The sequence below is a fragment of the Uloborus diversus genome, chromosome 4 (genome assembly GCF_026930045.1).
Source record: "Uloborus diversus isolate 005 chromosome 4, Udiv.v.3.1, whole genome shotgun sequence".
NCBI classification, from domain to species: domain Eukaryota; kingdom Metazoa; phylum Arthropoda; class Arachnida; order Araneae; family Uloboridae; genus Uloborus; species Uloborus diversus.
Genome location: NC_072734.1, coordinates 12,547,192 through 12,560,516, shown reverse-complemented (window position 1 = coordinate 12,560,516; position 13,325 = coordinate 12,547,192). Strand labels below are relative to the sequence as shown.

The 13,325-nt window shown below is 32.6% G+C and overlaps 1 protein-coding gene across 1 annotated transcript; it reads right to left on the bottom strand.

The window, feature by feature from the left end:
• Positions 1-2,996: 2,996 nt before the first annotated feature.
• On the bottom strand, positions 2,997-13,002 carry LOC129221164 (transmembrane and ubiquitin-like domain-containing protein 1). Its single transcript, XM_054855614.1, has 3 exons — positions 12,600-13,002; positions 8,096-8,598; positions 2,997-3,453 (listed from the first exon to the last, which is right to left on the bottom strand). The coding sequence occupies exons 1-3, from the start codon at positions 12,759-12,761 to the stop codon at positions 3,108-3,110; spliced, it is 1,011 nt and encodes a 336-aa protein (XP_054711589.1). The 5' UTR covers positions 12,762-13,002; the 3' UTR covers positions 2,997-3,107.
• Positions 13,003-13,325: the final 323 nt, after the last annotated feature.

Sequence of the window (13,325 nt, the reverse complement as noted above, 5' to 3'; positions counted from 1 at the left end):
AAACCACAAAATGCTACACTTGAGGAACAAAAACCGGGGAAAATTTGAAAGTTTATGAAAAAGTGATAACAATAAATGGAAACTCTGATTACAATATCCGACTTTTTTAATGTGTGTCAACATACAAGTGTTCCAGGACTTTGTGTTCTGATAACATTAACCGTAATCACATTAAGCAGTGCCTACTGTACATTGAAACATGAATGAACAAATGTACCAGCTTCAAGAAAACAAGGTCACTTTAAGTATCTGCAAGTCCTCTCAAAGCTACAAATCACGTTCAAAGCAAAGTCTACGTTCTTATAACTTTTCAATTAAGACGTTAAAAATAATGAAATATTAACTATTGAAATTAAAAATAAAATTCAAACTACAGTAAAACCTCGTTAAGTCGTCACTCGGATAAGTGGTCACTCCGTTTAAGTCATCGGTCCCGACAAGGTTCTAGTCACAATAATATAAAATGACCTTCGTTTACTCGTCACCAAAATTAATTCTACCCCGGTTAACTAGTCACCCAAAAATCGTTTTCTAAAATTTTCCTTTCTTATCGGATCTTAGAAAATAGCATCGGACTGGGTAGAAATGATATGTGATGGTTATTTTCTTAAACCTAAATTTCAGTTTAAAACTTCCACCCTTGGGTAGAGGATTAGAAAGCTACAAGTGATATGAGGGACAATTATAGAAAAGAATGTGTAGCTCTTTCAGAACGAGAAGAAAAGGGTAGGAAGTGTCATTCACATTACTCACGGGCGACAAGATTAGCAACTGAGCAGCACACTGATGAGAGGACAAAGGGACAAGGGGGAAGGCAGAGTTTTAAACTCGGCCATGTGGCCAGAATTCCAGGTGCATCGAAAAAATTTCCATTAGGGAACAAAAGGTTTTGCAGTGCAATCGCCTCTGAGTTTTTGATGAGTGACAATAGCTCTATATTGCTGCATTTCATCCATTTAGGGGTATTCGATTCTTGGAATCCTAGCCTTGCTTGAAATGTCGCTCTTCTTAGCTGGTTATTCAAAGCATCAGTTCTTTCTGCAACTCTTCTTAGTGTAGACGTTTTCCTTAGTCATTTGTGACCACTTCTGACTGTGACTGCATTTCACAGCGAGTAAGCCCCGCTATAAGGGCTGTTTTCTCTCTTGCAGCATCGTGTTTCGATCAAGCTTTTAACATGTCTGGAAAACGAAAACTTACCTGGTTATCTTATAAAGAGAAGAAGGACTTAATTTCCCTTTTCGAAAAGTCGAATGTTTCGAAAGCAGCTTTTGCAGCGTATTCCCAGAACCACTTTAAACAGTATTCTTTTCTCAAAACAAATAATTGAAGAATCTGACATCAAAGACAAAAGAAAGAGGATGAGAAAATTAAAGTATGACGAGATTGAAGAGGTTCTAGTTCGCTGGCTTAAACATGCAAGGTCACAAAATGTGCCTATTTCTGCTGTGATTCTCAAAGAAAAAGCCTTGGAAATTGCCGAGGAGTTCAACATAGAAGATTTCAGCTGCAGCAATGGTTGGCTGGAACGTTTTAAAGACAGACATTGCCTATCCTTTAAAACAATTTGCGGAGAAGCAGCATCTGTTGAAGGTGACGCTATAGAAATCTGGAAAAATAGTGTTCTCAAGGACATTTTATCAAAGTTTGATGCCTCAGATATTTTTAATCTGGATGAGACAGGTTTATTTTACCGTCTTTTCCCCGACAAAACTTTATCATTTAAGGGTGAAAAATGCACTTCTGGAAAAGCAAGCAAGCAGCGCCTAACAGTTCTGCTTCGAGCAAATATGAACGGAAATGAAAAACTGAAACCACTCCTGATAGGCAAAAGCAAAAAGCCTCGCTGCTTTAAAAATGTTAAATCCGTGCCAGTTGAATATGAGGCAAATTCAAATGCGTGGATGACAACAATAATTTGGGAACGACATATTCGTAAGCTGGATTCTCAGTTTTTTCAGCAGAAAAGAAAGGTTGTCATCATTGTTGATAATTGTAGAGCCCACAATCAGCCCGAAAATTTAAAAGCAATTGAAATTGTTTTTTTTCCCCCAAACGTAACTGCTCTTCTACAGCCCTTAGATCAAGGCATAATTCGAGACTTTAAATGAAGGTACAAAAAAATGCTTGTACAGGACTTGATAAAAAAAAAAGCATTGGATAGAAACAAAAAAAAAGAAGTTTCAGTTTTAGATGCAATTAACTACATTGACAAAAGTTGGAGTTCGGTTACAGCACAAACTGTTTCAAATTGTTTTCAGCATGCAGGTTTTGTGGTAAATGCAGAATCAGAAGATAACTTTAACGAAGAAGCCGTCATCGACCCAGAACCACTAGAAACTTTGCTACAAATCGCAAATGAAAAGGGGTGCAGCGTCAATGATTTTGTTAACATTGACAACGACATTGCAATCTGCTCTCAAGCGACTGTACAAGCTTTGACTACTGAATATTTAAAAGAAAAACAGAGTAGTTCAAGTGAGGATAGTGATGTCGAGTGTCTGAGCACTCCACCACCCAGTAAAACAGAAGCAATCGAACACCTGGAAAAAGTTCGATTGTATTAAACATCCATTCAAGGAACGACAGACGCAGACTTTAAAGCATTAAGTATGGTAGAAAAAAGAGTTTTTTCTAGTAATCAACAGCTTCATCAATCAACATTGACAGATTATTTTAATGTACCAAAGTAAGAGGTAATAAAATATGGTAATTATAACAAGGTAATTTTTTGTCTTCCTTTTTATTTTATTTTTCTAATTTATAGGTTATTGATTTCATAATCATTGTTTTTCTCGGCGAATTCTACAGCAATTCACGAAAGTATTTCAGTGATTTTTGGGCGTTTTTTTTTTTCTTTAATTTCCCACTCTACCTAAGTGGTCACTCCGCATAAGTGGTCGAATTTTCTTGGTCCCTTGAGTGACGACGTAACGAGGTTTTACTGTATATCAAAAAACAAAAATGTAAAAGACAACTCACTATTTACAACTGTATATTTGTACAATACAAAAACTTTTATTTTCAGATTTTTTTTTACAAGTTTTAATATTTGAATCTTAAGGCATAATTTACAAGCAGACAATACAGTTTTAATTCTTTGTATATTATCGGTTGTGAACTTGACTATAAAAATACACGAAACTTCCAGTGAAGAGAAATAACATGCCTAAAGACATCAAATTGAAAAAATCTGGATATTTGAAATAAAGTATCCAACAAATTCCTAAAATAACTGATAGAAGAGGCCATAGCAAATGACTTAAGTCTAAGTCGCTGTTTTGGCTATACTGGGAAGTGTTTTGTCTTGCTTGTGCAGACAGAATTTGAACATGTATCACACTGTTTTCACTTATTCCATATGATAGCAATGTTGCGGTATCCTGAAGTAGTTGGCCACTGAAGATTAAACGAACAGTTCTATTATTCTCAAGGTCTTCAGAAAAGTGAGTTCTGAAAATAAAAGATATTTTGAGAAATACAAATACTGTTTTGAATGAAACGATTTAAGTATTTAGCCCAGCAGTAAAAAAAATTTTCCAGCAGCCTGTGATGCAGATTAAAGAATTGAAATGAAAAAAAAGTTAAACCGCATCATACTAGTCAAAGTCATTACATAAATCATCAGTAAGAATTGATTGAAAATTACATGCTAAATTTAAATTATAATACAGGGCTCTTTGCAGCCATGAAGTTCTATTCAAGAAGTTGACCAGCTTCACAAATACTAGAGGACTGCTGAAATGGAGCCTCTTACTTTGTCTTTCTGTTTCTTAGTAAACCATATTTTACCGTGTTTTTATAAATTTGGTTTGATTTTGTTGTGTGCATTGAGTGTGGTTTTTCAAATTGTTCGAGGTTTTGTAGTGTTTTTGAGCATCACGGCATAACATTTGCATTCAATTTTGAATAGCAATGACAAATATAAATATCTTGTTTTTTTTTTTTTTTTCCCTTGACAACCTGTTATTCTTTTGAAAGGACGATAAGTTCCAATCTCATCTTTTGTATTATGGTCCCTTAAAACTTTAAACTGGAATATCTCTTTGAGTTTTGCTTGGACAAACGTTAAGTTTTTGTGTCAGTAATAGTTTTCAATGGAGATTATTTCTCTAAATATAAATTAAGGGACATAGAGTTCGTATAAAAAGTTAAATTTTGTAATTTTTGACTCATTTTTATTTTTGCTCCGAACTTTTAATATCTTAACTCTGCATCTGATTTTGAATACACAGTAAAATCCCTCTAATGGGGACACTAACGGGACAATTTTTTTTATCCGCAATAGGGAGGTGTCTGCAGGACAGGGGTTTAATAATGTTATTTGCATTGGAACTGGGGAATTAAAAAAATTGTCTGCAAAAGAGGGGTGTCCATTAGAAGGGGTTTTACTGTATTTGCGATTGGAAGTATCACTCTAGAACTAACGGTTGCAAAAAAAGAGGTATTGCTGGTTAAATCAGAACAACCTGTATAACTGTACCAAATTCAATGAAAATTTTTCAAAATTAAAATTTTTTTTTTATTTAAATTTTAAATGAGAGGGTTAAAAAAAGCTGAGATAGCTCTTAAGGGCATGTATGCGAATTGACAAAGTGAGTTAATAGGTTTAAATTCATTTTGGGTTCTTGTGATCAGGAGGAAATACGAATAGTTGAAAAGACTCTCCAAGTACTATTTATAAGCTCAAAGGTATATTTATGATTAAAAGCTTTTTTAAAATCTTATTTGTTTCAAGAATATCTAATTTCCATACATGAATTTGATTGGAAAACATATTTTGTACCTCAATTTATGTAAAAGGTTATCACTGTATTTAAATTTACAGAGTACTGATAAAGGGAAAAAAAGTATATATTTAAAAGAAAAGGAGAACCGTGAAAGTTTGAATTATTAAGAACTTTTGTCATGGTATTTCTGAGGACAGATGATAATTTTGTAATGCTGAAAAAATGTTTTTTTCTTTTCTAAGCAATTCATTTAATGATTGTAACCAAAGTTTCCGGCCAAAAAAGAAAAAAAAAAGTTGAGCAGACGATAAAAACGGTAGATTGAATCTTTCTTTACAACAAATTCTTTTTCTGAAACAATGCTAGAGGTTCTGAACAATGCAATACTTTAGGTGCTCCTTAACTTAAATATTCTCATAGAGTAGGGTCCTATCGCAATTCATGGTGGTGAAGAATATAATTTGAATTTAAGATTTTAAAAACAATTGAATTTAAATAATCTTAAATTTAAATTATGTTTTTCGCAATCACAAATTGCAAAAGCCTATTGGTTGGGTTTATTGTTTCCACAAATGGAATGGAATAGAAATGACTAAGAAATTTGCACCTGTCATAATATTATGATTTAATTTTTTAGACTAGGTAATATGAGGCTTATCCATAAAAAAAAGAAATGCGGAAGTAAAGATAAAGATTTTATGGCTGATATCCACAAGTACACTTATCATAAAGCTAATTTACAGCGTATACCATCATGTATTTTTATTTCTGATCAATCTTAAATGATGAGAATTAGTAATCTCGAAATTTTGTATGGAGATGAAGGTTTTCTGTTTAAGTTCAACTTTAGATTTTTTCTGAAAAAACATAATTTTACACACAGAAACCTTTTTTTTTTTGATAACGTATGCTTGAGTTAAGCCCTGAAAAAAATATGAATAAAATCAAACCACAGATGATTTGTAACTATGACAATGAAAATTTTACTCCCTAAGTAAATATTAAAAACAACTGTCCTCATAGCAATCTGAAAAATTAGAGCAACATCAGTTTTGGTCTAATGAGGACAATAAGCAACACGTTATTGCACAAAAATCCCCCGACATTAAACAAAAATATTTTTTTAAACAAAAAAAAAGAGAATATAATTGTTTAATGAATAATATTTGATTTGAATTTTTAAAAAAATGTTCATTTACTTAATGATATTCGGGGAATGGAAATTAGTGATTCTTAAAACAGAACGACAAACCACTTCAATACCACCCCCCCTCTTTTAACCATAAATAGACTTTGAGCTTATAAATAGCACTTTTGCTAAGTCTTTTCAATCGTTAATATTGTCCCTGATAACAAGGCCCAAAACAAATTTAAACCTTTTAACACACTTTGTCAATTCGCATACCTGCCCTTAAGTAAGGCCCCTACATATACGAGCCCAAGCATCAACTTAAGATCAGCCTTTTTGGATCTTTGGATCAGAGCGCATGTTTGAGTGATTGTCTTTTCTGGTGAGTTATCGCATTGGTTTATTGTTCACTGTCCAGTGGCAAAAAGTTTTGTAGCTGTCTGCGACAAGATTTTAGAACTTCATAACCTGTCTGCAACATTTCGGGCGTGGTTTCAATAAAAATAATAAACCAGTCTTTTTAAATAATTATTTTTGAAATAAGGCAGGACCCCCTCCCCCCAAAGACGATGGTTCACTTCCCCAAATTCTTTGAAGCACTCCCCTCCCAAGAAAGAGACCTCCCCCCCCAAAACTGAGACCAAAATCTTTCTCAAATTACCTCCTAAAAGTTTCAATGGTGCAATCTGATGACCCCTCACCCCTCTGTCCTTGGTGGGCACCTGACATTTGCAAACATGCGTTGGCTATTGAACAGGGCTCTGTCCAGGATTTTTCACAGGGTCCATTTTATTTGTGAAAAATCAATTCATTTTTTGAAAATATAAAAATGGCTCATAAAAGAATTTTTTTTAAATTGTTTTAGAATTGCATTTTAGAAGCCTATGATAAACAATTCATTAATATCTATAGACACAGTTGCAGAAAAACTAAAATTAAACCATCTATTCAGCAGTTAAGTTTTTGACTCAAACAAAAACAGAGTTTCGTTTTAAAATGCGGTTTTAATGGACTTTTCATTTATTTGCCTAAATATGAAGCAAAGTTAGGTTGAAAAAAAAGAGTAAAATTTCAATTCTCATATCGGATGCAATCAGATTGCATTTATCAAAATGGAAGCAATAAAAGTATAAAAAAGTTTATTAAAATAAAATAATTTTAGAATTACCATTTAACGGGGGTGCATATTGAATTTTATTAATATCACTGACATATTCACCAAAAATTCGGAGTCTTGAAAAGAAAAAGTCATTAGTGGGAAGAAAAAGTTCTTACACTGCGTTTTTAGAGAACTTTATAAAAACACTGCTAACGATATGATAAAAACAAATAAGCAAAATTATTCAATACGTTAGTTAAGTATCACTTGCATCACAGAAATATGCCGACTTTTTTTTTTTGTACACAGAAATATGCGTTATTTTGATTTCAGATTTACTTTTTCAGTAAACAATTTGAAAAAGATCGTTTTGTTTTGTTTTATAAGTGCGGCAGGCAGGCAAATAAGAATAATCAGGTGTGTGATCATTCTCTCCTTGCGTCAGCAGTTCATTATGTCCGACAGGTGCGGACAGCTTTATTTTTTTATTTTTTTTTGCGGACAATTTTTATTTTTTTTAGTGCGGACAGAACTGTCCGCGATAGGGTTCTGTTGTCCGCGACATTGTCGCCCTGTCGCATCGTTTCTGCCACTGGGGTTCACTGTAAGCAATTATTAGCAGCATGTGAATTGTTTATAAAATAAAATATTAATTTATGCAAATTTGGCGAAATCCGAAACTTTGCTGTGGTAACCCAAACAGTGCAAAAATGAAAAATCCGATCCAAAATGGCTAAACAAGCTGATGCGTCGGCTTATCTACATAGCGGCTCTACCCTTAAGAGCTCACTTGCTGATGTCACGTCATAATATCTTCAAAAATAGTGATTTTTTAAAACTTCATAACTCGGTCAATTTTGGTCGTAGAAGAGTTTATTTTTTTAGTTGTAAATGTTAGTGTGTCCAGAATGTTTTACTAAATATCATTGCTATTATTGGGGGACTGTATAAAAAGTTAAATTTTGTAACTTTTTCAAAATTTCATTTTTTGACAAAAATTTTACGAATTTTGAGTCTTTGCGCAATTTAAAGATATTTTCAAAATGGAACTATACGCTTATCTCTAACGGTTTAGGAATTAGCTATTGGTCCACTTTAAGGGTGGACACCCTGTATATTCATGCTTTCTGAACTTACCTCTTGAAATCAATTATCCTTGTTGTCTGAAAGGAAACCACTGTCCTCTCAGTGTCATCTAAAGATTTTAATCTAACATGAATTTCACCAGGTTCTAAATTCTCCTGCTCCGTTGTTCTGACATTTTCTCCACCCAAAGGAGGGGTGAAGAATCCAGGAGGTGGCGGTGAACTCTGTGGTTCTGTTGCATCTGTCTCAGAATGAAGTTGCTCTGTTGACCTTTCACTTCCTTCCTCTGAAGGAATGGTGAAGAATCCAGAGGGGGAAGATGAATCGGGAATAGTGGGATAAATTGGGGTATTGGTATGTTCTCCCTCAGAAGTTAGCTCTTCAGGGTCGTCTGTTGCTTCAGCTTCAGACGAACCTGACAATGTACCATTTTGATCTTCAGTTCTGATTAGTTCGTAATGAATGGAAGAGAAATCTGAGGCTCTGGTTCTATTTGCACGATTTTCATTACTTTGGGAGTGCTCCAAGCTTCTTGAAGAACCAGGACCTGATACCTGTAAATATAAACATGCAATGTTTCTACAAAATGTAAAATAAACAAGTTTTTTTATGTACATTATATAATTGTTGAGAATATTAAATGATTATCATGCCGTGGATCGAAAACACATTTATTAATGTTGAAGAAACTATCTACATAAACAATGGCAAAATATGTAATACTTAATAACCAAAGAACCAAAGTAGAGTAAGCACATAGACTATTTATAGTTTTAGTCCACGATTAGTAAGTTAACCAATCAATATGCTTCTAATGTAAAACAACCAATGAGAAATAGATAAAATAAAATATAGACAAAAGAAAAGGATTAACTTAAGAAAATTTAGAACCTCGGAGAGAGCTTCAAGTAAGCCTTGACCAATAGCAAAACGTTATTTATCCAAGTTTGCTTTAACCAATTAAAGTGTGATTATAGATATTTCAACAATAATACAGTACACCTTTGTAACACTGACCTATTCAAAGCAATTTTCTATAAACAGCACAACTTTTCGGAAGTAAACAACAAGTTTTGCCAGTTTTAAAAAGGACCTCTGTTCCGCCTTGCAAACGTGAAATTTTTTTGTCAAATTAAGTTTTGGAAATTTTTTGTCTAAACATTTTGATTTAAAGCTTTCAATTAAAAGTTTGTTTTCACATCGGTTGCTCTTGAAATCACAGCTGGTATGCAAACTATGAAGTGTACAGTAAAACTCTTTATTTGATTTTGCTACACATATTTATTTGTGTATGACAATATCTATATTATATTGTATAATTAGTACTTTAATATACTCATTGTAGTTAAAACTTATCCAATCTTGAGATGAAAATATACAGGGTGAATTTGAACTAATCTGGCAAAAGAAAGGGGGGTGTTAAAAGAGCCCAAGTGGAGCATAGAACCAAATATTATCGTGCCCAATTCGTAATCACAACCGAATTACAATAGATAGAAGAAAAATGAGCCAAAAAACAAATTTCTGAAATTCTGCACACAAAATAAGAACATATTTGAAAAAAGTCGACAAAATCCTATAAAATGAAACTTTTGCATCAAGATAGTTACATTTTTCAGGGAGCTACAAGATTTCTTAACATTTAATGTACAAAAGTTGAATTAGCGCCAAAATCTGTAAACAACATTTTCAAAAACAATCGTTTGAGCTATACTCCGTTAAATCTACTAAAAACTGGTCAACCCTACCAGCTTTCAAATGATATCACAGTAAATCACATTGGAGTTCAAGTTTGGCAAAAGTTTAACCTTTTGTTTGAAAGATTGAAATCGGCGTTTGTCAAAAAAATGGACTAGTAAATGTATCACAGTCCCTTAAAATACAAAATTCCTCTGCAATTTCTTCCTCCATCTGTTTTTTACACAAAGCGTAATTTTTATACATTATGATGAGATGAATATGTTTTAGCATTGTTGTTTGTAGTTTTTCCTCTCGAAGTTAAGCTTGTATAATGCAATGTAGTTTAATTTAGGGCAAGACATTCTAAAAATGAAAAATTAATTTATAAAAATAAAATGAACTGATTTTAAATAATGATTTTGTTAAAAAAATCACTTGATTCAAGCAATGATTTTTTTTTCGTATTCACTTGATTTAAAGCAAGCTGATTTAAATCAACAAACTCTTCTAAAAATGCTCGGCAATGTTTTTCTAGTATTCAGCCATAATATAAAATTTTTGTACATTGTTTACAATTTCCTCCTGCACATGTTACAGTACTCCAGTTTAAACTATAACCAAAGTTTTTTTCTTGATGCATTTTGTGTTACGTTTTAATGATTCATATTTTATTACCCTATACACACGCATATAAGTCGAGAAATTTAGCACAAAAAATAAGGTTAGAACTTAGGGGGTCGACTTATACGGGGGCAGAACTTCTGGAAATATTTCCCAAACATTTCTTGGAAAAAAAACACTCAAAACACGAACATTTTCTAGCTTTTAGTCCAACCCTTTTAAGCAGACATTATAGGAGTAAATACTTACACGTTCTGCTATAATTTTACATGGTCTGACCTTGAAATAAAGACAAAATATTTACAGTAAATGGCCGACTACGCAAAAAGTGCAGGAATTGCCATACTCATGAATTCTACCGATAGTAGCGAACTAGTGTTCATTTTTAAAATAAAAATAATGAAATATGGCTACAGGGCAGAATTTTATTGATATTTATTCAAAATAAAAGCAACAAATTACAAAAATCGTAACAGCAAAATAGAACCCTTTACAAAAATCGCGATTGCAGAAGTGAACCCTTGTTGTGCAAAAGAATTAATAACCGAACGTTTTATAACATAAAATTTTTTATTACATTTCATCTTCCTCCTTTTTAAAACTTTTACGTTCAAAATTACCGACAAAATACTCCCGAATTTTTCAGAAAGTGGGGGCTAGACTTATGCGCGGATTTTTGATTTCCCCCCCCCCCCCCCCGATTTTTCTCCTAAAGGCAGGGTTGGCAGGTTTCTGCCGAGGCGGTAAAAACCACTGGTAGAAACCGGTTAAAACCGGCATGGCAAAAACCCCTTTCTGCCACATTTATGGCAGAAACTCAAAAAGTGACATAAATGCAATTCCTGACATACAATAGAAAATGTATAAGAAAAATAATTAAATATTAACCCAAATACAATTTATTTACAACACTATCACCATTCAAAATCAAATTTTACATTGTTTTCACACTGCTGCAGCCTGTCACAAAATAAAAGTTTTGACGCTGTTTCTAAATCTAACCAATTTCTCAATTTGTTGTGCACAACGGAGAAATTTGAAAAGATTCTTTCAATCACAGCAGAACTAGCAGGCATTATCCTCAAAGAACAAGCAAGATTCACAAAACTTTCATCTATAGCACATTTTTTGAAACTGGACCACCATGCGGTATTTGGAGTAGTTGTTACAACGTGATTAAGAAAATAAGTTTTGGGAAAAGGGGCCGATTTGTTTTGTAAAGCAATGGTATAAAGTACATAATCAGGGTTAATATTTGTGAGTTAAGTGTGGGCACTTTCTTCTTGATTACAGGATAAATTTACTCCCTAATACTTTGGATTGAACATATAGGCGAGTAAATGATTATCAGTAGACTAACTGCTTGATTAAGCTCTTTGAGAATAGCTTTATTCAGTTATATTAAGTGTAAAATGACAAGTTCTTGTATTTTAGAGTTTAATGAAATAAAATAAATCTGTATTTATTTAAATATTTGATATATATATTACACTTTATATTAAATGCAAACAAAATAATTATAAGTAACAAACTGAAAAATTTGTTAGGTTTACAACATTACAAGGCTAAAATTTCTAACACATAGCAATTTCAACTATGATAAATTTTACTTTGCTCTGGAAATGTCAGTCTTGTTGTTTAACATATTTTTACACTAATTATTAAATAATTATTACATTAAGTTTTTGAAATGACAAAATGGAGTTATATTTTTCATTTTACTTAATTGCCTGTCATTAAGTAATTACTAGAGCTATTAAAAACGTTTTCTAGTTTTTGCCAGTTTCTACCAGTTTCTGCCAGTTTTTACCGGTTATAACCAGTTTCTGCCACTGGCAGGGCAAAAACCAGTTTCTGCCGGCAAAAAGCCAACCCTGCCTAAAAGTAGGGGGTCGACTTTTTCGCGAGTATATACGGTACTACTATTTTTTCTTACTTTGGAAGAGGAATAATTATACATCTTTATCTCTCTGACCACATGCACTGGATCAATATTGGGGCGACACATAGGTACAAAACAGTCAAATTTATAAATCCACAAAATCACTAATTTTATTGCTTTTGTTTTTAAATTAAATCATTTAATAACTCTTAAATACTTATATGGCTTTGGAAACGTCTCGTTAAATGTTTACACATATGAAAGTATAAAATTCTAAGGAATTTAAAACAGCACACAAGAAATAACAAATGAGAATGAAACACGTAAAGCAATCCAACTTTGTAAAAAAAAAAAAAAAAGATTTGCATTTACCAGCTCATTCGAGTTTGAATCAATAAGCACGTCTCGAGAAGAACTGCCATTGCCGATAGGTGTTACGTTTAAGAAAAATGTAACTGTAGCAGCTAAAATTATGATTAAAATAAATGCTGCAAAAACTGTAACTTCGTCACCGATTCCTTCAACAATGCTCATATTGTTTTCATAAGTGGAGATACTGAAGTATCGCAAGAAGTGATGTGCGTAGTAATAAAAATTATATTTCACAAAATCTATCTATAAAAATTCAATTCCATTGGATGAAAGATTAAGAATTAAGTGAACGATTAAATAAAACAGTAAACAAAACTTTTCAATCCATAATGACACATGAGGAAATTCTCTTTTTAATTTCATAACTTGCTAAAACTCAATAAAAAAAATAATAAACAATCACTTCACTTCATTCTAAAAATTACTTGTCGACTTTTTTTATTTCCATGTTCGTGGAGCATTTGGGGGCATTAGAAAACATTTTTTGGTTTCCTTTTAATACATTTGATAATCGAAGGTTAGTAAAGTTACAATTTCATTCCGTATAATCGTAATATGAAAAAAAAAAAAAGGACAAAGAGGTATTTTGAGAAAACTGAGACTTGGTATAACTGAAACCGCGTGGATTTGTTTCTGTTTGTTTATTTATGCTGTAGTAATTGTAAAATGTGTGTTACGTAAAATAAACGTGAAGATTATTCACTGTGAGTACAAAACTTCAAATCT